This window comes from Rhipicephalus microplus, chromosome 10, assembly GCF_043290135.1.
Source record: "Rhipicephalus microplus isolate Deutch F79 chromosome 10, USDA_Rmic, whole genome shotgun sequence".
Lineage (NCBI taxonomy): Eukaryota > Metazoa > Arthropoda > Arachnida > Ixodida > Ixodidae > Rhipicephalus > Rhipicephalus microplus.
Window position 1 is genome coordinate 59,542,939 of NC_134709.1, and position 23,742 is coordinate 59,566,680.

At 46.0% G+C, this 23,742-nt stretch overlaps 1 protein-coding gene and 1 long non-coding RNA gene across 2 annotated transcripts; both read right to left on the minus strand.

The window, feature by feature from the left end:
- Nucleotides 1-3,746: 3,746 nt before the first annotated feature.
- Nucleotides 3,747-14,159, minus strand: LOC142774265 (uncharacterized). Its single transcript, XM_075874656.1, has 3 exons — nt 13,983-14,159; nt 7,925-8,169; nt 3,747-4,631 (listed from the first exon to the last, which is right to left on the minus strand). The coding sequence occupies exons 1-3, from the start codon at nt 14,157-14,159 to the stop codon at nt 3,797-3,799; spliced, it is 1,257 nt and encodes a 418-aa protein (XP_075730771.1). The 3' UTR covers nt 3,747-3,796.
- A 3,078-nt stretch (nt 14,160-17,237) lies between these two features.
- Nucleotides 17,238-21,108, minus strand: LOC142774419 (uncharacterized). The gene is made up of 3 exons (XR_012886391.1): nt 21,003-21,108; nt 19,949-20,038; nt 17,238-17,296 (listed from the first exon to the last, which is right to left on the minus strand). It is a non-coding gene; the product is annotated as an uncharacterized LOC142774419 (long non-coding RNA).
- Between the last annotated feature and the right edge of the window lie 2,634 nt (nt 21,109-23,742).

Genomic DNA, 23,742 nt, shown 5'->3' on the forward strand with positions numbered 1-23,742 from the left:
TCGTCAACTATAAGGCTTTCTTTCTGATAAATTTGTATGAATTTATACTTGTGACTTTGCCATACAAATGGCTCGTCGTCAATTTACCTTTATTAACAGTTCATCCACCTTGCAGGATCGCTTAAACATCAATTGAATTATTCATTTTTATTCTCTTTCACTCGTCCGTGTAAATGACGAGAGAAATAAAAAAAATCCTTTAAATGACGTTTAAAAAGTCTGTCTCGCGCAGTCGAGTTTTATGTTTCATCTTGGATAGGCTTCCTCTTTCTGCTAATTTAAACGTTTTGGAGCCGTTCTCGCGATGCAGTAGAAGTAATAAACCTGAGCCCATATAGACCTCGCATAGCTATTGTTTTGATGTCGTAAATAAAGCCAGCAGCAAGAGGTACAAGATACGCTCCGTGGCGCTCTCATGCCACAGCTGTGGCCGTTTCGGGCGTCGTTATGACGCGCTCAAACCACAAGCAGAAATAAAGGCTGGGCCACCTCCTGACTGTTATTAAATTTATTGAGACACAGCCTAACCATCTCACCTTTTATTTTGTTTGTCTGCGTCGTGGCTCCACTCAATTTTAATATGGTAATGCCCTTAAAGAGATACCAAAAACAAAGAATGATTCGTTTTAGACTTATGACAACTCTAATGTAGTTTCTTCATCAGCATAGCTTTATACTAGAGAAAAAACCTAGTCAAAGTTTTATTTTATTATTTTACGCCAAAAACTCAACGTGAATTGTCACGGATAGAAAAATGTACACTATAACGTAAATTGGCGTCATCGGCTCCTAATAAGTCATTGAAACTTGGTATGTTAAAGGAACACAAGAAGAAAACAACTATTTATGTCACTTAATGTTCAGTGTACTACAATGTTTAAAACGACCTTATTACCAATAGCTGTCCCCAAGAAATTCAGGTAAGTGCACTCTAACACATTCGCGACGACTAGAACATTTTCAAAATCATCCCGATGACGTCAGACTTGCCACTTACAATTATTCAGTAGAAATCGAACTAGCTGCACAAACTAAAGAACCTTTCGTGCATCAAGAGACGTATTGAAATGCTGCTTGTCCGCACCAGTTTGATTCATGGAAAAAAGAAGTGCAGAACGTTAATATGGAGAACGACGTGAGTAAATGAAAAGTTCAATTTTCGCCTCGTTACACTGGGTAGGCCGTGCCATCCAGCGGGACCCAGCTGAACAAAGCACGCCTGTCATATCGGAGGTCATGACGGGCAATCGTTTAATGCCGTTGTTGCTGCTGTGGCTACCGCTACTTTCTCTCTGCAGCTACTAGTGTCGGCGGCCATGCAGTGAAGTTGCGCAACGTTGTGCACGGCAGCAGTGACGTGAGGCGGCCATTTTCAGGTCGGAGGATTCGAGGCGTGCTAACTGAATGAGGACCACTAAAACGTAATTTGTATTTCAAAATGAACACTCTATTGGCACAAAAGTACCGCTGCCAGGTTTCTGCACCACTGTTTCAGAGAGCAACGTCGACCTAATGTTCGACTTTAGTGTCCCTTTGGGTTTAGGGCTTCCACATAAAGACACTTTACTTCGCTTATACCGATCAGAAACTGCGTAGGCCTCAGTGGGCACCGTCAAAACAGATGACGACACGACGAATGGCGCGAAAACTTCAAGGTTGTGTCCCTGCCCACACTTCCTTCTCGCGGGTTTTCTCGCTTACAAAGTTTCTCCTCACCGCAAGCGTGGTGTTTGGTACCGTGAAAGAAAAATGCACTTATACGAAAAAAAATCGCTTTGCCCTTTAGTCTCCAATTAAAGCAGCCCGGCCTGGTTGCGACAGAGGACATCTATAAACAGGCCGTTGCGCAGTTGTCCGTTATATTTACGACGTTATAACTTAACGGTAACTTTTGAGTTCAAGGAGGCCAAGCCACAGTGATACCACCCTGACACTCGCGCAAATGTAGCTCTAAAGCTGGCTCTATCCGCTTCTACTCACGAAATCCGAGGGCGTGTATGAGTGAAAAAACTGTAAATTTTTGGTAACGCGAGCAACTAGTGACTCTTCTTTCTTTTGAAAGCACTTCCGATCCAGTGTAAACTTTTTGTGTTCTACAGTGGAAGAAAATAAAAGAAAAAAGAATAAAACGGGACAACAGAAGAACGGACTGATGACTGCTTATTTTTACAGAATCATCGAGGATAGTTTTTTCCGTGATGTAGTTATTACGCATGGGTGTGGTGCTTTGTGTTGTTTTTTACCCCCTTTCTTTGTGTGCATATAATGTGTCGTGATGCTGTAAGAATAAACAGTTGTCAGTTCGCAATTCTGTTCTACTTTTCATTCTGTTTTCGTGAATTTTCTTTCATTATAGCTGGCAAAATGTTTACACTATGAACAACCAAATGGCCCGTACCCTGGCTCTTCTACAACTTCTGGTCGAGCATGTACTCCTGGTTAACATATTGTGCAAAAAACGTCTTCAGTTATAAAACCACAAAATTTGTGGTTATGATTCATTTTGAGTGTAGTATTTCGTAGACAAGGGTCATTCAACGATTAGAATAAAGACGCCTACTTGGATTAGTTCATTGAAAGGGCAGACATTTTTAGGCGAGCATTCGGGAATGTTGAGGCACCTGGCGGATTGAATCTCAACCACGGACTTTGTTTTGTGTGGCCCCCAAGATCAGCTTCAGCAGAGCGACGAGACCCTAGGTTAATCCAAGGAGTACTCACGGGCAGAACGACGAGGTGCAAGTGATACTACTACATATCCAAGTCAAGTATAAGGGTCAACTTCGATTTTTTAACGCTAAAGATTAGCAAAAAACAATGTGCACAAGCTCATTTTCTTTGTTGTAGCACAGTTGATCACTACCCAAAAAGAATGCTTTCATCAAAAAAGTTTTTACAATATCAAAGTGAGTTCAACTAAACACAACTAGCACATTGCTCAGAACAGCCCATACGAACAAAACATCCGGACTTGAAGCCTTAGTTATTCACTCACTAAATTTAAATAAAAGACACAAAATAGCTTTTTACCAACACATTGTTTCCTTGAGCAGCTACGAACGAAATGTGAATGTTTCAGGCTTGTGTTCTTCCTTTACGAGATCTATATGGAAGACACTATATGCCGTTTTCGAGACCCTGAGGAATAAATGTTCAAATGCAAAGATCCCAGAAGAATTTAACTTTCGAGGGACTTCTTGAAGTAGGCCTAAGATAAGTGTCACTTCTTGATCTTTTAATTTCGGAGACCGAACGTTGAACAATTAGGAATGAGTTACATCAGGAAGCAGTTAACTTCCTCGCTCCCATAGCACAGAGCAGGGAAACTTTTTTTCAATCCTCAAACTTAATCGAAAGCGATTCAAATTGCAAAGTCATAACACACGCGGAGCGAAGCAGGAGCTGTTTAGACACGCTCTTTCAGCCATATTTAGTGAAAATGAGGATTGATTTGCTACGCACTGTTGTATTGTTACAGACAATAAAAAGTATGTGAAGTGCATTTTGAGTATGCTAGGTTCGCGCGAATCTCCCCATGCAGCTTCAACGCACTCAGTCTTTATGCCGTTTTACACGCACGCCACAGCATCTAGCAGAAAGAAAATTACTTTTACCGAGACGAAGCTTGTAAAGATGGCTGCCTTTTTCTGTTTCGATGAGGCGTTGTCTTTCGCGTTTAATAGGAATATTTATTTCGAAGAAAAAACTAACTTTTTACATTCGTAATTTTCTATACGGTGATGCGCGGGGACTCTAACAGTTTCATCCATGTACACAACCTTCAGATCTGAGAAGGTTACGGAGTGCTGGCTTGAACCGCCTCGTCCTTGTGGGCAACCTTTGGTGCGGCGAAGTTTAGAGTGCGTACGTTGCGCGCCGAGGATGCCTTCACATGCTGTCTTTTTGTCTCGCCCTTGTGTCTAAGAACCTCGCGAGACCGAAAGAAGAAAGGCGTCACCGACGGTGTGACGCCACAATTCGAGTTGCCAGGCGAGGCAGGGCTCACAGAGCTGGCAGGCGAGGCAGGGCTCACAGAGCTGGCAGAGCTGGCAGGCGAGGCAAGGCTAGTAGGTGAAGCAGGGCTGGCAGGGATAATAAGGGTGGCTGGTTCCGGTGCCAGGATGGAAGCCACCATGGCCTCCATGCTCCCCACTGCCTCGACAGTCTTTGCGTTCTCAGCTTTGTTGCTGCTGGTGTTCTCGCACTGGTCTTCGGCGGAGGCCGGTTCGATAGTCGGTGCCGCGGAAGGAGCTAGGTGCTTGTGGTCGTCGAAGATCGATATCCGGGAACAGCTGCGAGCGACCATCGAAGGCTCCCAACTGGGCCTCTTGCCGCAAGAGCGGTAGAATGCCGCTAGCTCGGCGCCGTGGATGGCGTCAAAGGTACCAGCCGGGCAAGCACCAGCGCCTCCGTCGCTACCGTCTGCGACGGTGGCCTTGGAGCCCTGCTTCTGTGAATCGGAGTACTCGGCCTGCGTCAAGGAAGCCGCGAAGACGTACGAGTGGCGCCGCAGTTTGGTGTTCGGCACCACTTCAAGGGGAACGGCTTCGGTGTCCGAGACCATTTCGGGCGTGGCGGCTATTAGTACACTCGGTCGCCAGTGCTCCGTCGCCAGAACCGGGACCACGCTCCTGCGCGCAAGTGTGGGGAAACGTGCGACTCTGAAGATGCAGTGTGAAAGGGCGAATTGTTGTTTCGCCTATATCGTTTATGACAACTGTTGGGGTTTAACGTCCTAATACAATGATATGGCTTCGAGATAGGTAATAGTGCTCTTGAAGTTGTAAAAGGCCAGGTCTATTTGGGACAGGTAATAACAGCGGAGCCGAACCACGAGATTGAAGTAACTAGAAGACTAAGAATGGGTTACAGTACATTTGGCAAGCACTCTCAAATTATGACAGGTAGATTGCCACTATCCTTCAAGAGAAAGGTATATAACAGCTGCATCTTGCCGGTACTTAGCTACGGAGCAGAAGCATGGAGACTTACAAAGAGGGTTCAGCCTAAATTTAAAACGAAGCAGCGAGCATTGGAAAGGAAAATGGTAGGTGTAGCCTTAAGAGACAAGAAAAGGGCTGAGCGGATCAGGGAACAAACTGGGGTTAAGGATATCATAGTTAAAATCAAGAAGAGGAAATGGACATGGCCCGGGCATGCAGCGTGTAGACAGGATAACCGCTGGCCATTAAAAGGGCTCTGCAACACTTTTTGAGCATGGTCAAAAAACGCTGCCGATTGGTAGTAGAGGCTCCCGAGAACACGCGAGTCATATGTTAAAGCGCAGCACGTGGCCTGGATATCACAATAAATTATGAAAGTCAGCTGAAAATTGTGTTCTCTTCTCTCTACGAATGACGGAAGATGCTCAAAAATCACACGTAGATTGCCCATCTATCAGCCATTGGCTGATTTGAACATGGCGTGCTCGGTTGTTACAGAGATCACCGCGGGATGCCGTCACTTGTCCACGCGTGCGCGCGCAACTGTGAAAGCCACGTATTTGAAGAAAAAAAAAGGGCTCAAGGTCACGAGGCATGCGTGACGTTTTTTGTTTGCCCCTCCCATTTCTTCCTGTTTAGCTTCCAACGCTTTCATCGTGAGGAGAGAAGAGAGAGTGCGATTGCAACGCATGAGAAATCTTTGTGACTCCAGTCGTATACTGGACTGATTCCTAAAATTTTCGCAGCGTTGAATTTGACAGGCAATAAGCTCTCCCAGTAAATTACTTCCATGATTACTCAAAAAAATCTTTCAGGGCCCCTTGAAGGGTAACTAAATAATTGCCAGAGATGGCAAGTGGATTAGGGGGAGCCAGAAGGTTAGATGGGCATGTGAGATTAAGATGTTTTCGGGTGTCAAATGGCCGCAGGAAGCACAGGACCGAGTTGACTGGCGGAACATGGGAGAGGCCTTTGTCCGGCAGTGGACGTAGTCAGGCTGGTGGTGATGATGATGATAAAGATGATGATGATGACCACGGTATGTTTACTAGGGATACCATATTGGAGGGTTCAGGAAATTCTGTCTACCTGAGGATCTTTGACGTGCACCTAAATTCAAGTACACGGGCCTCAAACATTTTCACCTCCATCGAAAACGCGGCTGCTTTGGGCGGAAATCGATCCTGCGACCTTCGAGTCAGCAGTAGAGCCCTATAAGCACTAGACCACTGGGGCGCGTGCTTTTACTCCCCAGTATATGGTATATTATACTATAGTGCAGTACCGTATATTAAAACGGTGTAGTATGTTATAACGTGGTATAGTATAGTATAGTATAGTATAGTATAGTATAGTAGTATAGTAGTTTCTTTGTGTGTTAGATCGGTATTACGGTATTTTTTTTGTCGCGGTGCTTCCTTGTTTGATTTTTTTGATTCTTTGTTTGATTTGTCGCGGTGCTTCCTGTAGATATTGTGTAAGCGTTGTCATTTACACGTTGTTCTCGAGTGTTGTACGCATGTACTGAATGTGATATCTTTTTCACGTTTCAATTGTATTTTTTGTTTTCTAAACCCACTCCCCTTTATAATGCTGTATGCCCTGAGGGTTGATTGATTGATTTGTGGGGTTTAACGTCCCAAAACCACCATATGATTATGAGAGACGCCGTAGTGGAGGGCTCCGGAAATTTTGAGCACCTGGGGTTCTTTAACGTGCACCCAAATCTGAGCACACGGGCCTACGACATTTCCGCCTCCATCCGAAATGCAGCCGCCGCAGCCGGGATTTGAACCCGCGCCCTGAGGGTACAATAAATAAATAAATAAATATATAGTATAGTAATATTGGAGGAAGTTGTGTTCGGCGAGAAGTCTATGCCTACTTATAATAACGTTAGTACCACTTGGCATATTTTCCTAGCACCCATTCTGTGCTGTACGCGATGAAAACAATGAACGTCTTCTATTGCGTCACCATGTTCCCAATAAATATTCCGTTTGGACAGAATCTGCCAATCGTAAGCTAAATTAGGTAAACTTCTAGCAACTTTAAAAGCTTTCACTAGTTGTGAAACCTTGCACCTTGTATGTTGAGAAATTTGCGTAACGAAACTGAGGAATAATCACCAACGTATCGCCAAAGAGCGTGTACACGGAAGGCGCAGAAAGAGGCGACAGGCGCCGGCGGAGCAGGCGAATCCGTGCCGTGACGTCACATCGCCGCGACCGCAGCGACGCCAGTGTTCGTTCTTGGGGCTAATAGTAGTTTTTGTTTCGCGGTAATGTTCCGGCACGTAGTGACGTCATGAGTTGCGTCACGAAAAGAATGCTTGAAACCAATCATGTCTCTGCAGCTCATAGGCATACTTGTCGAAAAGCAAAAAAAAAGAAAAGGTGAGGCGGAGTCAGTCATGTGTGGGATGAAGGCCGTTGTAGAATGTTGTCGAGCCGCATATTTGAGACCACTGCCCAACGTCATTTGCAAGTATCTCGAACACGCTGATGTTGAAGGACGGGCATGTCAAGTTTGATCAAACCTTAAGTGGCTACGGACATTTCACCGACTTCAATTCTGAGAATTTGCTGTGCGGCTATGGTGCGAGACGGGAGCACCGATGACGTTGGGAGCATGATGGCGTCACGGCTTGTCGCGTATTCGAGTAACTAAATGCCCTCTGCCGAAATGAACAAGTGAGCGAGGTAGACAGTTCGCATGGAGGAAAAAGAAAAAAAAAATTTGGAGGAAGCGCCAGAAGACATTCCTGAATTCAGTCAGCACCAGCCATAAAATAATGAAACGGAAACATACGGAGAATTCAGAAATATTGTATGGTGCACTAGAAAATTGACGTTGGAGAGGAGGATGTCTTGCGGATGGTAAGCGCATATTTTTCAGTTTTTACCTCCCATTAACATTCTAGAAGAATTCTCTATGTGCGATACGTGATACAGATGAATGAAGGGTTAAAGTAAACTTACATAGTACTGCCTGGCTTGACCTGAGATTGCTGCTTGGTTGTGGACGCCCCCTTGGCCGCGTCTCCGAGAAACGTGGGACGCGACGCCGCTTTGCTGTGCGATGCGAACGGGCTGGACTTGAAGGACCAGGAGCCACAGGTCAACACGGAGCTCGCATTCACCGGCACGCCGAAGAAGCCCTCCTCGTCCGCACTCTTCGAGAGGAAGTTCAAGTAGCCGACGAAAAAGATGACCAAAATTAGGACCTGCAAAACCGTGGTTCCAAGCGGTGCTAATGGTGAATTTCAACAATGCGCCTCGAGTGGCCGCCCGATATAGCGAGAAAGCAACACAGTCGGTCGCTAAGTGACCCTATCCCGATCGGTCAACGAAATCAGGGCCAACGCATTGTCAGGGTAGCTTTGCCCTTGTGGTGCCAAGCCTGAGGTAAGTGCGGTGCTTGGCAGCCTTCTTTGTTTCTCTTCGGCTTCCTTTTTCTCTCCTTCTTTCTTACACTTTTTTTCTTGTTTTGTCGACTTTTTTTCATGTCTGTCTATAAATATACCTTTCTAAGTCTTTTCTATCTCTTACTATATTCCAAGCACTATGCTCTTACCATTCCTCGATTGCTTTCTTACTATATTCCAGGCACTATCCTCTTACCATTCCTCGCTTGCTTTCTATTATTTTTAAAGACGATAGTCTTTCTTGGGGACCTTCGACGGAAAAATTTTGGTCTGTCTGCGCATTTGTCTGTTTGTCCGCCTTAACGATACCTCAAACGGCACTAAACGGCCAACCCCATCCTCAGCCCTCACCAATATTGATCAAGGTTTAGCGTTCATAGTTGTGCGATTGTCAATAAAAAAAGCAAATGTTGCGCATATCTGAAGCGCCATAACAACATGTCTATGTTTTGTATGCCTGCTTTCATACTAGAAGAGGCACACACAAGTAATTCTAATGATTGTAGCGTTTAACGTGCTGCGCTGACAGTGCAACGCGATGCTCAACAAGGTGTTTCCAACGCTTTACTACGAAGGCATGGTGGTGGCACCTGCCCGTCGCTTTGCATTCTACGCCTTATCACCTCCGTGACTGGCGCGCATCTTTCTGCGCAGTCACGCATGCCTTCGTTTTCGAAGATAACTGCCAGAGGGCGCTCGTGTCTAACGTGCCTAGATGCGCATGTTCGCCTCCGTTACACGCTTGAGGCACTCTAACACAGCGCCTTCAGAATACCATTCACCGATTTTCTTGCGCAGAACATTAAATAAACGTTTTGTTCACTCTCTCCAGACGCAAGACTATCGTCTTTCGACGACATTTACAATGTAACATGCGGATTTGGGCCAATTTTTTTTCCTATTTTTTACGTGGATTCTCCTGCGTTACGCCATATGACAGCAACCTACGACAACCCGGGTCCCTACAGTTCTCCCACACTTAATATTGTTACGTACAATCCAAATGATGTACGAATAACTGTTTATTGGGGCGAACTTGTGCCCGAAAAGTAAAAGAAAATGTAGCGGCGTCTCTAACAGGCGATCAGCAAAAGGGATCAGTCTCCGAGAGAAAACCCTCGAGCGGCGCACCACTTCTTTTTCATCAAAATGCCGTGCTGAGGAGGCTCGCGCCGTCACGGCCTTTTCTTGTTTGATCATCAAGCCGCTGATCTCTTGGGGGGCGCACGAACCAGCGCGCGTAGTTTGAATACTGCGTTTGCCTTGCGCCATTATCCCTCCTCCAAAAACGCATCGTCCCGATGCGTAAAAGCAGTGTTGGTGAAACGGTCTGAATGCGTGGTTTCCATTGGAGAAATAGGTATTCCTCATAATCGGGTGTGTATAGCTCGATGTTCATTGCCTGTCATAGTATGGCTTCATTCTGACTACATGCACGATTTCTGTGCTCCTTCGGCATCTTGATGAGCTCACTTGTCCTTCCGGTGACACCTCGTAGTTCAAGGAGCTGACGCGACGAATGACTCGGTAAGGGCCGAAATAGCGGCGCATGAGCTTTTCGGAAAGGCCAGGCGTCCGCACGGGAGTCCAAATCCAAACTAGGTCGCCTGGTGCGTAGTGGACTCCTCTCCTACGAAGGTTGCAACGGTTTGCATCCACGCGTTGTTGTTGTTTTATGTGATGTCGCGCCAACTGCCGTGCTTCTTCGGCTCGCTGAATAAATTCGCTGATGTCAGGCTTGTGCTCTGTATTGTCGCCTACAGGCAGCATTGCATCTAATGGTGTGGTAACTACTCGACCATAGACTAGCTGGAATGGCGTCACTTTAGTAGTCTCCTGCACAGCAGTATTGTAAGCGAAAGTGGCGTACGGTAGTATCTTGTTTCACGTACGGTGCTCCAAGTCAACGTAAATGGACAACATATCGGTTAGAGTTCTGTTGAGTCGCTCGGTTAGCCCATTTGTTTGGGGGTGGTAAGCCGTTGTTTTCCTATGACTTGTGTGGGTAAGTTTCATAATGGACTGCGTCAGATTGGCTGTGAATGCAGTTCTTCGATCCGTGATAACCACCTTTGGGGCACCATGCCGTAGTACAATGTTAGTGACGAAAAATTCAGCGACTTCTATAGCCGTGCCCCTGGTGAGAGAGGCTGTCTCGGCATACCGGGTTAAGTAGTCTGTCGCCACTACTATCCATCGGTTGCCCATTGATGACGTAGGAATTGGACTAAGTAGATCCATTCCTACTTGTTCAAACAGAGACTCAGGTGGTTCGATTGGTTGGAGAAATCCTGCAGGTTTCAATGGAGGCGTTTTGCGTCTCTGGCAATCTCTACATGTTCGTACATAATGCTGTACAGCATCCAGTAACTTTGGCCAGTAGTACTTGGTGCGGATGTGAGCCAATTTTCTACTCACTCCGAGGTGTCCGGCGGCTGGGTCATCGTGGCAGGCTTCCAGGATTTCGGGTCGCAAGGCCGAAAAAACAACGCGTAGGAATTTCTCCTTGCTGTGCTCGAAGTTTTTCTTGTATAAAACGTTATTTCTCATGAGGTACGAGGACAATCCCCGGACGAAAACTCGAGGAACACGCACGGGTTGCCCTTCCAGATGCTTGATCAGTTTAAGCAACTCCGCGTCAGATCGCTGATATTCAGTCATGTCTGCGGTGCTGACGGCCCCAAGAAACGGAAAGTCGTCTCCATCTTCCACAGGTGAAGATTCCATTGGTGCGCGTGACAGGCAATCAGCATCGCTGTGCTTGGGACCCGACTTGTATAAGACTGTTATGTCGTATTCTTGCAACCTGGGGCTTCATCTAGCAAGTCGCCCAGAAGGGTCCTTAAGGCCTGCGAGCCAGCACAACGAGTGATGGTCGCTCACTGCTCGAAATGGTCTACCATATAAGTACGGTCGGAATTTCTGTATGGCCCATATTACCGCCAGACATTCTTTTTCCTTCGCCGAATAATTTATTTCAGCTCTCGAAAGAGTTCGACTAGCGTATGCGACCACTCTTTTCTCTCCGTTTTGCAGCTGCACAAGGACGGCGCCTAGTCCCAAATTGCTTGCGTCCGTGTGAATCTCTGTTTCGGCTTCTTCGTGGAAATGTGCCAGGACGGGGTGGTGTAGGAGTCGCTGTCGTAGCTCATTGAATGCCTCTTCTTGCTCGCTTGTCCTGGTGAACGGCGTGTCTTCTTTCGTCAGTCGGGTTCGTGGCTGCGCAATCTTCGAAAAATCTTTGATGAATCTTCGGTAATAGGCACAAAGTCCTAAGAATCGTCTCACAGCCTTTTTATTTGTCGGTCTAGGAAACTTTTCTACAGCTGCTTTCTTTTCAGGGTCAGGTCGAATGCCTTCAGAGCTAACCACATGACCGAGGAAAAGCAGTTCATGAAAACCAAAATGGCACTTTTGGGGTTTTATCGTCAGCCCTGCTGAATTAATCGCCTCGAGCAAAGTCCGTAGTCGTTCCACATGCTGATCAAAGGTGGCCGAAAAGATCACGACGTCATCGAGATAAACAAGGCAGGACTGCCATTTTAACCTGGACAGCACAGTATCCATCATCCGCTGAAATGTGGCGGGTGCGGAACACAGGCCAAATGGGAGTACCTTGAACTCGTATAACCCAACTGGGGTCACGAAAGCAGTTTTCTCGCGATCTCGTTCGTCCACCTCTATCTGCCAGTATCCGCTCTTGAGGTCTAGAGAGGAGAAGAATTGCGCGTCTCGTAGTCTGTCAAAAGTGTCCTCGATCCCTGGAAGGGGGTAGACATCCCGCATTGTGACGACGTTCAATTTTTGGTAGTCAATGCAGAAGCGCAAGGTCTGGTCCTATTTCTTTACCAGTACTACAGGTGAGGCCCATGGGCTGGCCGACGGTTGAATTACGTCGTCCCTGAGCATTTCTTCAACTTGGCCTCTGATGACTTCTCTCTCTTTTGGTGACACTCGGTACGGGTGCTGGCAAATAGGTCTAACAGATTTATCGATTATGATGCGGTGTTTGATTATAGATGTTCTTTGCACTTTCGATGACGTGGAAAAACATGAGGCGTACTCCCGTATAAGGCTCTCGAGTTTTTGTTTCTGGTTCGGTGATAGGGTTGCTTCGATGTGGATAGATGCGAGTATGGAGTCTATACCGTCAGGGTGCAGTGGTGCAGTCTCGGAAGAATTCAAATCTGTAATCGGAACGTAGTCGTGCAAGTGACCAACAACAGTTCCCTTCGCAAGGTGCTGCACCTCATTTCGGAAATATGTCAGGAAGACACTCGTACATCCATCACGCAGTCGTACAATACCTCTTGCTGCACAGATCCCTTTCTCGAGTAATAGCCCAGTATTGCTTTCTGCCATTCCTTCATAGTCGTTGTACACGTTGCTTTTTACGGTGGCAACAATGATGGATCTTGCAGGTACTGTTACATCATCACCTGCAATCTGGAGCGCATTGAATCGTTTTTCACTCTCGAATGTCGCGATGGCGTGTTTCGTCGAGAACGAAACGCACGTTTCCTGCAAGTTTATCACTGCACCTTTGGCCTGCAAAAAGTCCATTCCGATAATTACATCTCTTGAACACTCCGACAGGACAATGAAGCTGGCGACGTAGGTGAAGTCGCGTATCCCGACTCTAGAGGTACACATGCCTGCCGGATCGATAAGGTGTCCCCCGGCGGTTCGCACTTGTGGTCCTATCCAAGGGGTCAGTACTTTTTTCAGCGTTCTGGCAAGTCCCCTGCTCATGACAGAATAGTCTGCGCCTGTGTCTACTAAAGCATTCGTTTCGTAGCCGTCTACAATTACCGACAAATCAGAAGCGACGTTACCATTTCCGCACGTAGTCTCGTGTCCATCATCACATTTTGAAATCGGCACTGGAGGTTGTTTTCTTGCGTCGGCAGCGGCCTTACCTCCCCAGGTCGCCGATTCTAGTTTTCCCGAAGCGGGCTTTGGGGAAGTCGCCTCGGAGAGTTTGAAGATGGGCGCGGACTTGGTGACCGATACCTCAGTGGCGCTGTCGACCGAGACTGATGCTGCGGCGAGGAGTGAGCACCTTGACGCGTTGTCAAGTACTCCTCGATTTCAAAAGGTCGCTCCCCATTCCGTGGACAGGCAGCGTTTACGGGAAAACCCCGAAGTCCAGCTCGGCGATATTCACACATCCGGTAAAGATGGCCGGCTTCGCCGCAGTGGTAACAAAGTGGAATTCGATCAGGAGTGCGCCATATATCAGCTTTTCGGATCATAGTTCCGGCTGGGGACGGCGTAAATCGAGGTTTCGGCAGATGCGTGCTTGCTGCGGCGAAATAAGGTCCAGGGGCGGTGAAAGGAGGTCCAGAGGCGACGAAATGAGGTACCGGGGCGCTTCTCAGTACCTCGGCGTACGAGACTGCGGGCTGCATCGGAACCGACGCTTGAACAGGCTGGGCTTGTGGCTGCTGCTCACGGACTGCCTGTCTCACCTCCTCCCGAACAACGTCCGCGAATGACGAGACCGTTGACGGGTTACCGTTTAGCTTCTGGAGCTCTTCTCGAGCAACCGATCGAATGAGCTCTCGTAATACGTCGATGCCATTCCCGAAAACTGCTGACACCGCGTCTACGGAGGCGACATCAACATCTCGAATGTAGTGCCTCGCTCGCTGTTGCAGAGTCTTTTCAGCCGCTGTCACCTCGGTGCAAAATTCAGTGACGTTCCGCGGCGGACATCGGAGCAAACCAGCGAAAATCTCCTGCTTCACCCCACGCATCAGGTGCCAAAGTTTTATGTCCTCGCTCATATTTTGATCAGACCGGCGGAATAACCGGCACATGTCTTCCACATACATTGCGACGCTTTCATTGTTGCGCTGGTTTCTTGCTTGCAAGGCAGCTTCAGCTCTTTCCTTGCGGTCTGTACTCGGGTATGTGGCCAGTAGCTCCCGTCGGAAATCATCCCACGATCGAGTGGTACCTTCATGGTTTTCAAACCACGTTTGTGCGCTGTCCTGCAATGCGAAATAAACTCGGCGGAGCTTCCGTTCTTCGGTCCATCCGTTGCAGTTGGCGACGCGCTCAAAACCCTCCAGCCAATCCTCGGTGTCTTCATGAGGATCGCCATGAAAAGGGTACGGCGTCCGTGGCTCATCGACAACGACGTGCGTGGCAGCGACTGGATACGAAATGGCGTGTGCGGCAGCGGTTGGAGACGACATTTCGGTACTCTCATCGGAGACAGCTGGAGGCACTCTGGGCTCTCGTGGCAGGGGAAATTCCGGCGGCTCACCACGTAGACGATGGCTGGAGCGCTGATGAACTGGCATGAGCTCAGTTGGTTCGACTGCTCGTGGTTCCGGGCTGCTTCCTCGAAGTCCAACCGGATTTGGGATCATTACCCGGCTCCTTCACCAAAATTGTTACGTACAATCCAAATGATGTACAAATAACTGTTTATAGGGGAGAACTTGTGCCCGAAAAGTAAAAGAAAATGTAGCGGCGTCTCTAAGAGGCGTTCAGCAAAGGGATCAGTCGTTGTTGTTGTTGTTGTTTTCCTGTGCACATGGCTCGTACCCAAAAAAGGGGATTGGCCGATTATAAGGTGAATTTGCCCTAAACTTTTAGCATTGCGTCATTCCTACAATTTATTTTTCTAACCTAATTTTGATTTGAAATACCGATATGAAGTTTGCAGAAAAAAAAGAAGAAAAATAGTGAGACAGCAATTTAGCAAGAAAATCGTTTAGTCGCAGTGATCTATTCTTGAACGGCGAATAAAACATCCCTGTGGCTGAAACCCAGTGTAGAGGCTCCAAATGAAAGAAGATCAGGTTGTGATAGTTGGAAGCCCAGTCTTTGAAGAGGTGGTGCTAGTATGTTTTGCCTGAATAAATCGAAACGGCGACAATGTAATAAAAATGACTGATCGTTTCCTCTTGATTACAGTAAATGCACATAGGGGAATTTAATATGCCTGATCTCTGCAAGTAAAAATTGAGGGAGGTAACGCGGCAACGAAATTTCGTGATGACAACTTCCATCATCCTTGAATTAGTCAGTTCACTGCGCCAGGGAAATAACAAGTGTTTGTACTCTGGAAAAGCCGTCAGTGCAGGGTCTGATAAATTTTGCCTGGTTTTAAGTGTGCGAAATCGCGCCACCGTAATGTATACTGTATGAGGGAAAATAGGGATCAGTCTCCGAGAGATAACCCTCGAGCGGCGCACCACTTCTTTTTCATCAAAATGCCGTGCTGAGGAGGCTCGCGCCGTCACGGCCTTTTCTTGTTTGATCATTAAGCCACTGATCTCTTGGGGGGCGCACGAACTAGCGCGCGTAGTTTGAATACTACGTTTGCCTTGCGTCAATATCAACATCAGGCCGCTTGAAGAGCAAGAGGAAAAATTCTTCCCCTTGGCGCAAACGCGCGATCAATATGCTAGAGATGGCTACATTATGCACATGGTTTTTTACACGTCGCGCTAAGCGACGGCTGCAGCATGCCTGCGCATAAGCAGTGCGGGCCCCTGAAGTGCTCTTCACTTTTAAAAAAGTCACTCGGTGCCTTAAGCATTTACCTAAAACGACTGAAAGGTGAAAACCATTGGCTTGTTTTTTTTCTTCTTAGTAAAACACGCACATTGTTTTATGAATGTGCAGATTTACGCAACAATAGTGTGACCGGCATGTGAACGCTACACGCAACGAAACGCAAGTCAAAAAACTATATTGGTGGACCTCATACAGAGTGAGCATTATAACACACAGATTCGATAGCGGATGAGCTACTATAAGTCGCAGATTTGTTGCCAAGGTGAGGAAAACGCGATCAATGACGACGGAAAAAAAAGAAAGATGCTTAATATTCGCCTTAAAAATTTGAATGCAATAGCATTATCCTGTCCCTAGTGCGCACTTCAAACACTTAGGCCAAACTATTTATTCTATGAGGTTACTCAAGTACTTTAAATTGTGGATTCTAACAGTGCACGCTTATTCTATGAAAACGAAATTGGCTTGTGTCAATACAGCTTTTGCACATAGCACCATTTCGTATTTGTAATGGGTAGCATGCTTTAAACAACGGTAATTATGCGCGTGAAACATTTTAGAACTCGCAATGCATCCACTACGTGGCCTTAGGAGTTGGTGGCTCGCTTTAAACCATGAAGTCATTATGATAATAACATGTTCTGACGCCCATTGGCAATGCAGGCTTGTGCCACGTATTACAATACAGCCATATTTCATGTTGCATTGTGAAGTATGCATATGAGACGCGTGTGTCTGTAAAGAATCAAAGCTACTTTCACTCCATTTCCAAGCAGAGGAAGTTATTTCCCCTATATTCTCAAGCAGACGTTTGGCTGTGTAATATAGAACTGCTTGCCAAGCAAAGAAAGAGGGCTTGATCCTCACTCGCGTGCGAAATTTTTGGTGAAAGGAGGTCTTTAGGGCTAGCGCGTAGATATGGTAGTCGTGCAGATAAACACTTTATATTAGCAGGCATCGGATCGAATTTAGGTGTGCTAAGAGCGGCATGAATATGACAACAAGCAGTTACATGTCATAATGACGCTACGTGCGATTCTGAAGATGCAATAAGATACTATGACAATGCAACGTGTAATTCGACCGCAATGTATTTGTTCGCTTATGATATCGTTGAAAATTTACTATTAGAAAACATAAAGCACCGTTTGTGCGAATTTCACAATGCGAGAAGTTGATTCTCTGACGTCACAACAACAATGTCGCTTAGTGTTTCGCGTGGGTAAAAGCGGCGGAATGCCTAATTGAGTACGACACGATAAACTGCCCTAGTGACAGTGATCATGACGCTTGCTGGGATACCTGCATGCAAAGAACGTAATTGCGAACTCACCCGGACCACAGCGATACAGGTAGCAGTGGCGAGTGACGACCAGGAAGTGAGACCGTCCTGTAACAGTGGGTTCAGTCATAAGCTCGATCTGCCACACGTGATCGAACGTTGCTACGCTTGTGCAGAATACAATGAGAAAAGGCAGAAAACATAACTGAACCCTGTCCAGCAATCTGCTTCTATAGTGAACTGAGCGGTGTGACTCTGAAGCATATTTCAGATAAGCCGGGGTAATGAGTTAAGCATGCGGGATATGCACGCGCACACATTGCTCACACACCACTGGCCAGAAACCAAACATATTATGAACAACACTCAAAGGAGAATAGGTGTAACTTGTCGCTGTTACATGTGTTTTTCATTGTCTCGTGTTGAGTGTTTCACGCTGTTGCTTTCCCCGCCATTTTGTAGCAACACGTTAAGCAACTACTTCAGCCATAACCCACCTTGGTTGCAAAGTGGTTAAGGAAAAAGTCAAAGAACGCGCTTTATATTTGCGGTCAGGACAGTTGGTTTCTAAAGACGCAATGCCCCACCCCCTCCCCTCCTAAACGGTCGACAACAAGGAAAAAAAAAAAGCATTATGAGTACAAGTCACCCTATGAAGGTAACTGGACTTCGAAGCCATAAAATGCACTCGGAACGGTTGCCGATTGCGATGTCGCCTGAATGGCCTTTCGCATTAGGATATTAAAAAGTTCAGATAGACCCCTGATTACCACGAGCGAATGACAAGTGTGATACTTTTGCAGACCCGCCAAGCGTGTTTCATCGATAGACTACATTAAGGATGTGACTGAGTTCCACTAAATTAGGCTGTTAACCATTTAGTTTTTAACTAAACAACTGGTGTTATGGTGTACGCATATGCATGAAAACTGTTAGGTTAGTGCATGCGATGTTTCTTTGTCCGTCGCTATGTACAATACCCAGAAAACATTAGTTTACCAGCCTCGAATGTATAAAAAAAATTTTTCAAGGCTGGATAAACCCCTTATTCAGTCTTGAAATGAATCAACACCAACTAGCCCAATTACCCGAGCAGTTACACAACACATCTCATAAAACCATCTCACTCGATGGGTGCATAATAATGACGCACGACTTTGTTCATCCAAGTAGTAGACATTCATCACCCCATAGACCTCGTCTTCGCCTATTTCCCTTTCATCCAAGAAACGTTCGAAGTGAACGTAAAACTTGTAGCGTGGGCTCTGGAGAAGAACGCCTAATAAATTTAGAATTCCCACATTTGAAACTGAGTGTTAAAACATGAGGAAGTTTGTTTTTGTGAACGCGAAACCGTTTTGGTGTATAACAATACAGGTTCTCGGTTAAATAAAACAGAAAATTAAACGTACAGCAGCTTCGGTACTGTAAAACTAGAGGAAGTGCGTAGGACGGGCACCCAGTGATACGCATTCGTAAAGAACCAACTGCCTCGCTCACCCAACCATCCATTCGATAACGACAATGTTTGATGTACGTATGTAATGTTCCCCTGCACGAGTATAGAGTATAGTCAGGAAGATTGTCCAACGCGACAAGCTGGCTCCTTTTAGCTGCGCGTCGTCCACTTCCTTTTTCTACCGGCAACTTCAAATACGTGAAATATGCAGAGTTTTGTGAAGGTGTTGGTCCATTTATGTGTAGCGTCTTAGAGATATGGTGAGAGGAGAAAAGGCGAGCTCTGCTAGGCGGTGGCACGCTTTCTTGCGCGGCACTAGCGTTAGCCACACGTTTCGGAATCATTTGCAGCAATGGTAATTATTCTGAATATTTTTTTTAATTTCTAATAACCATAAAATGTTTATCTTGTTAGTTAACTTTAGGCCAGTTTTTTGTATTGCTAGCCTTGTAATGGTTCGTATAGAGCGTTTAATTTGAGCGTGACCATGCCACATGGGATCCCTGCATGGACGAAAAGCCGGGTCCTTATAAATGCTATGCACTTAGAACCATGTATTAAGATTTAGGCGCATGTCAAAAAACCTCATGTGATCATATTTAATCCCGAGTTTTTGATAGGGGACTGCCATAAAAAGGTCTATATCAGCTTGAGACTCAGGTACATAGATAGCTTTCTGGCAGTTTCGATATGTGAGTGGCGGGGACCCTCCGTCTGAGTGCCACGTGGCTCCGCTGAAAAAAAAAAAGAAAATGAAAGGTGCAAACGAGTCAAGAGAGGGGAAGCGAAGGAGATATAGGTGGAGGGAACGCGCATGCGAAATGGGGTGTAAACGCCGCTGGGAGGGATGCCTGCCTGCGTCGGCGTTGCCAGGCGAGAGGGGGAGGGGAGCATTGGAATAGAGAGAGAGGGGTTGGGGACGTGCATGCGCATTAAGAGTGGTCACGCCGCATGCACAGCAGACTGAACTCGATCATAAGACGCTTATTCCCGTATTCAGAAACGCTGCATGACTTGAACTTGACTTGCCACCTACCTCGATGCAGCACAAACGCGTTTCGAACGCACTGTCTTTAAGCGGTGCTAAGGCAGCGCAAAAGCAAAGACGCGTTTCAAACGCGCTTCATTAAAGGCGGTTTCAAGTCAAGTTCAAGTCAAGGAGCGTTCTTGATAACGGGTGTTAGCATCTGGAATATCAGACTGCACGCGAACAAGAATCACGTCAGCAGGTAGCCAGGACACTAATCCAAGTTATGTATAACACTAAACTTATCTATGCGAGGTGGTGAAATGTTTCTTACCTCGAAACCATGGTGAGCTTCAGGCACACTGGTGTCGTTGGCCACTTCATGGCTGCCGTTGACAAGTAGCTGCGGTTTCAAGTTCGGCAACTGCGGATTGTGTGAAGGCCGTCTTAATAGGAGGAGATGAACCTTTCGCTTTACACTGATCAAAGCAGAGCGTTATAATAAATTAAGCATTGACTCTTATCAACATTTCTTAGAGTAGAGTCTAATTTTTCGGTATCCGAATTTCAGTGTTGAATTGAAAGAAAAGGAAATGGTTCATCCTTTTATAGGTACAGCGCTCTAACGTCATCGTGTCCAGCATTCAAGTATGTCCCGGGATATCGAAATAAACGTGCAGGTAAAGGTGCGGAGGTCCGAAAAAAAAACCAAAGAAAAAGTCACGGCCTTGCCGCACAAGCGAAGCAATGAACGCGATAGAAACCAATCGGAAGGTCACGTGCTGAATGGTAAGGAGATCGAAACGTGCCCCACGTTTCTCACGCACAAATTACGCACGAAACGTACGCACCGGTAAAGACGCAAATAAGCGTCTCGGTTGTTACATTGCTGTGTCTGAAAACTGCGCTCCTTTCGCAAACGGAGGCTCTGCAATGATTGCAGTGACCTTTGTGCGGCCCCGTAACTACAACATAACCGTTCTAGTGAAAGCCTAACAGCAGCCAAGACGTATGATCCTCCCAACCTGGAGATAAGAAGTGTGGAAGCTTGGGCTAGTTGGTGTGGAAGAACGATAGTTATAGCGCGAGAACAAAACGACGACACAGAGGCAAGAAGGACACGAAAGACACAAGCGCTCGTGTCTTTCGTTGGGGGTCGGGGACGTGCATGTTTTACTCGTAAATTCAAATCTTCAGCAGTGTCTAAGTTCTTTTTACTCCGAGGCAGCAAGGACAAATTTTTACTCAAATTCAGGCCACCTGAAGACATTAACCTCGCTAAATGTCAGAACATGCGCTCACCCGTATACGCCCTCTAACACAGTACTGTTTTGGGACAGATCACCGCTTCACATAAATTATTATGAGAAAAAAAAAAACCCACTCACGTCTGGTCGGCTCTCTTCAAATGCCACCGCGCAGGACGTGAGCCAGAGCAGGATGATGGTGAAGGCATTCCAGGCGATGAAGAACCGCAAGACACCTAGTACGGGCTGCGTAATCAGCATGATGACGTTTCAACGCAGATATTTGGGCTAGTATGAGGGTGTCCAAGTTCAGCATCCTAGCAATCGCGACGGAACAAATACGAAGCAAAGAAGCACGTAAACAGGATGCACGCTATAGAAATCAGCTGAAAATTTACTGACAGAACACGAAGAAAATATTGTCAGGCGTATACAGACATGTGCAGAATCTACGAAGGGGTGCGACGTGAAAATGTCAGATACAGTGTGTCCAAACATTTATCAGCTTCTATACTAACGCAGTATGCTTCATAATTTTCGTAAGCTTACGCGTAATACGGGAGCCCTTAAAGTGAAGTGTGCGAGAACAGCTGCTGCAGTGATCTGCCAAATGTCCACCGCCGGCCCATGAATTTACAACCGCGCGATGCTCCCTCAGTCTGTCGTTTAAGCAACGTCCAGTGTGGCAAGATAGCACGAACGAAAAGTAGGTAGGCCCACTTTGAAGTCAATGAAGTTTGTGGCGTGATTTTTTGTGCAGCAAGCCTCGACAGTCCCATTCACACAACTACACACATGTGCAAGCTCACCAAGTGACGAAAAAACAAGTGAAATGCCACTTTTCCCAGCCACCTTCACGAAGTGGTGAGAAAGGTCGTGCGCTGCACAACCACGGCCTGGACACACTTTGGTGTCCGGCTGGTTGGGGCCAGAGTGGTTCCCGGTATTCAATTCTTTGATCAAGTTTCGTTGATATATAAAAGTCAGCAATTTGACGAGAAAGCTAGCCCTGCGTAGGTGGAGCACCTGGAACTGCACATGACTTCATGAACGGAGGACTTTGACAGCAGCCCGCATGCAGTTTCTGGCGTTACCCCTTTTTACAATCTTGAAGTGGGTCAAATCATAGCTGATGGCAAGTTTTTTTCTCTCGGATGGTATCCCAACAAAAATATTACTCAAGAACCACGGCAGCTATTAATGCAGCCTAACAAGTGGACCACAGAAGTTGGGATCATGCACTTCGACTAAAAAAGAAAGACTCTGCACTTAGCTCGAAAAACGGCATGCGCTAACCATAGTCAGACCATTGTCGCGTAATACTTGGTGGTTGTAAAAGGTGGTGGCTATACGACCTTCTGAAGGCTTCACAAAGAGTGTTTAATAAAGAGCAGTGCTGCAGTATACCAAAGCATTTTAAGCAGAAGCTTCTTTGTAAACCTGTGTTAGATAGGTATAGTCAAGATAAAATGAATCTATACTACAACTTCAAAGCTTATAGTGAGAGAGAGTGTTTAATGAAAAGCAATGCGACAACATATCTGAAACATTTACAAAACATGGCAACGCATTAGCCTGAAGAATAAGGAGACGCCATCAACCTATCTTTTTCATGGTTCTCTGTGAAGTGGAAATGGTTGCACCTTTTTTCGTGGCTTCAGTTATTTTGTGCCCTCTGATTTTTACTTTATTAAATAGTTTGGGTTCTTTAGAACATGCATTTGTGGCCTTAAGGAGATTGATTGGCTGTTTGCTATTTGTAGCTGTGCTGATCAATTCTGTTAAAGAGCATCCCATAAGCAAGTGCACCTATTGAGGTAGCTAGGGTTTGACTACGTATAGGCCTCTAGTTCTTCTTTAATGTCGTAAAAGTGTCCCGCAAAATACAACCAGTTTAGTCCAACCAAGCTCACAAATCTCGGTTACACAAGCGAAAAAGTTGTTCAACTTGAAAACGCTGGATATCTTACCGCTGTGTCAGTATCGACATCGGTGTCTCGAATGCTCTGTATAAGGTAAAAAAAACAAAAAACCCGTTGTCAGTAGGTCAGTCGAAAGTTTTTCAGAAAGGTAGCGGAACAAGTTGTTATAAGGCTCTGAAGTTTTATCATCACAAATTTATTTCGAATGAGCGCCAAACCAGCTCACGCAGATATGAATAACAACGAAGGTGGCCTATATAGTAGTGTGTCTAAAAGACACACAACTATATATTATGAAAAAAGACGAAATAGTATGGTGCCGTAATTTCTGTGATTTTGCTTGCCTTATACTACGATATAAAGTTTAGTTACGCCGTACTGAAGGGCTTGTCAATAAACGACCAACTGCGGTTCTTACGCAGCACTCTACGGGGCCCTTTCGCTGCCACCAATATAAAACCGCTGTGGCTAAACCGGCGATAGTGGGTTGGATCTCGGCACTGGGTTAAATTTATACCATGTTCACTGTACGTGTTCAGCGAGTGTCGGATTTTTTGCACTACCAAGGCAGGTCGGCAAAGAAGCACGTTTACTTCTTATTTTAGACAGATTAAATCACATCGCACTGGATGATGTATTCGCCTGATGTTAAACAAATATAACGTTGATTCAGCTCGTTGGCCTCCACTATTCACGGGGCAGCACAAGAATTCCGGAGTTTCGGAGGTAATGCCTAATATTCGGTGTGATCCGCAGTGTTGTACTCAAGTGTATCGGAGACCTGTAATTAGATAAAGTTGTTCTTTACGACTGTCTCTCATAATCATGAGCATTCGCGATGTTAAACATCAAATATTACTAACAAAAATTAAACTAGCTATATTTATTTTCTTAATGCAAGATAAGAATTGTAGTGACGGATAACCTTTCGTGACTGATATTTTTCAAGGTTTTCAAGG

Bases quoted from the DNA above. Each gene is read 5' to 3' on its own strand.
- LOC142774265 (XM_075874656.1), bottom strand. From the start codon at position 14,159: ATGAGCGAGGACATAAAACTTTGGCACCTGATGCGTGGGGTGAAGCAG. The intron at 8,170-13,982 runs GTAGACGCGGTG...ACGGTTTTGCAG, and splicing joins GAGATGTTGATGTCGCCTCC to GTCCTAATTTTGGTCATCTT. The intron at 4,632-7,924 runs GTAAGTTTACTT...ACTTGCGCGCAG, and splicing joins GTCAAGCCAGGCAGTACTAT to GAGCGTGGTCCCGGTTCTGG.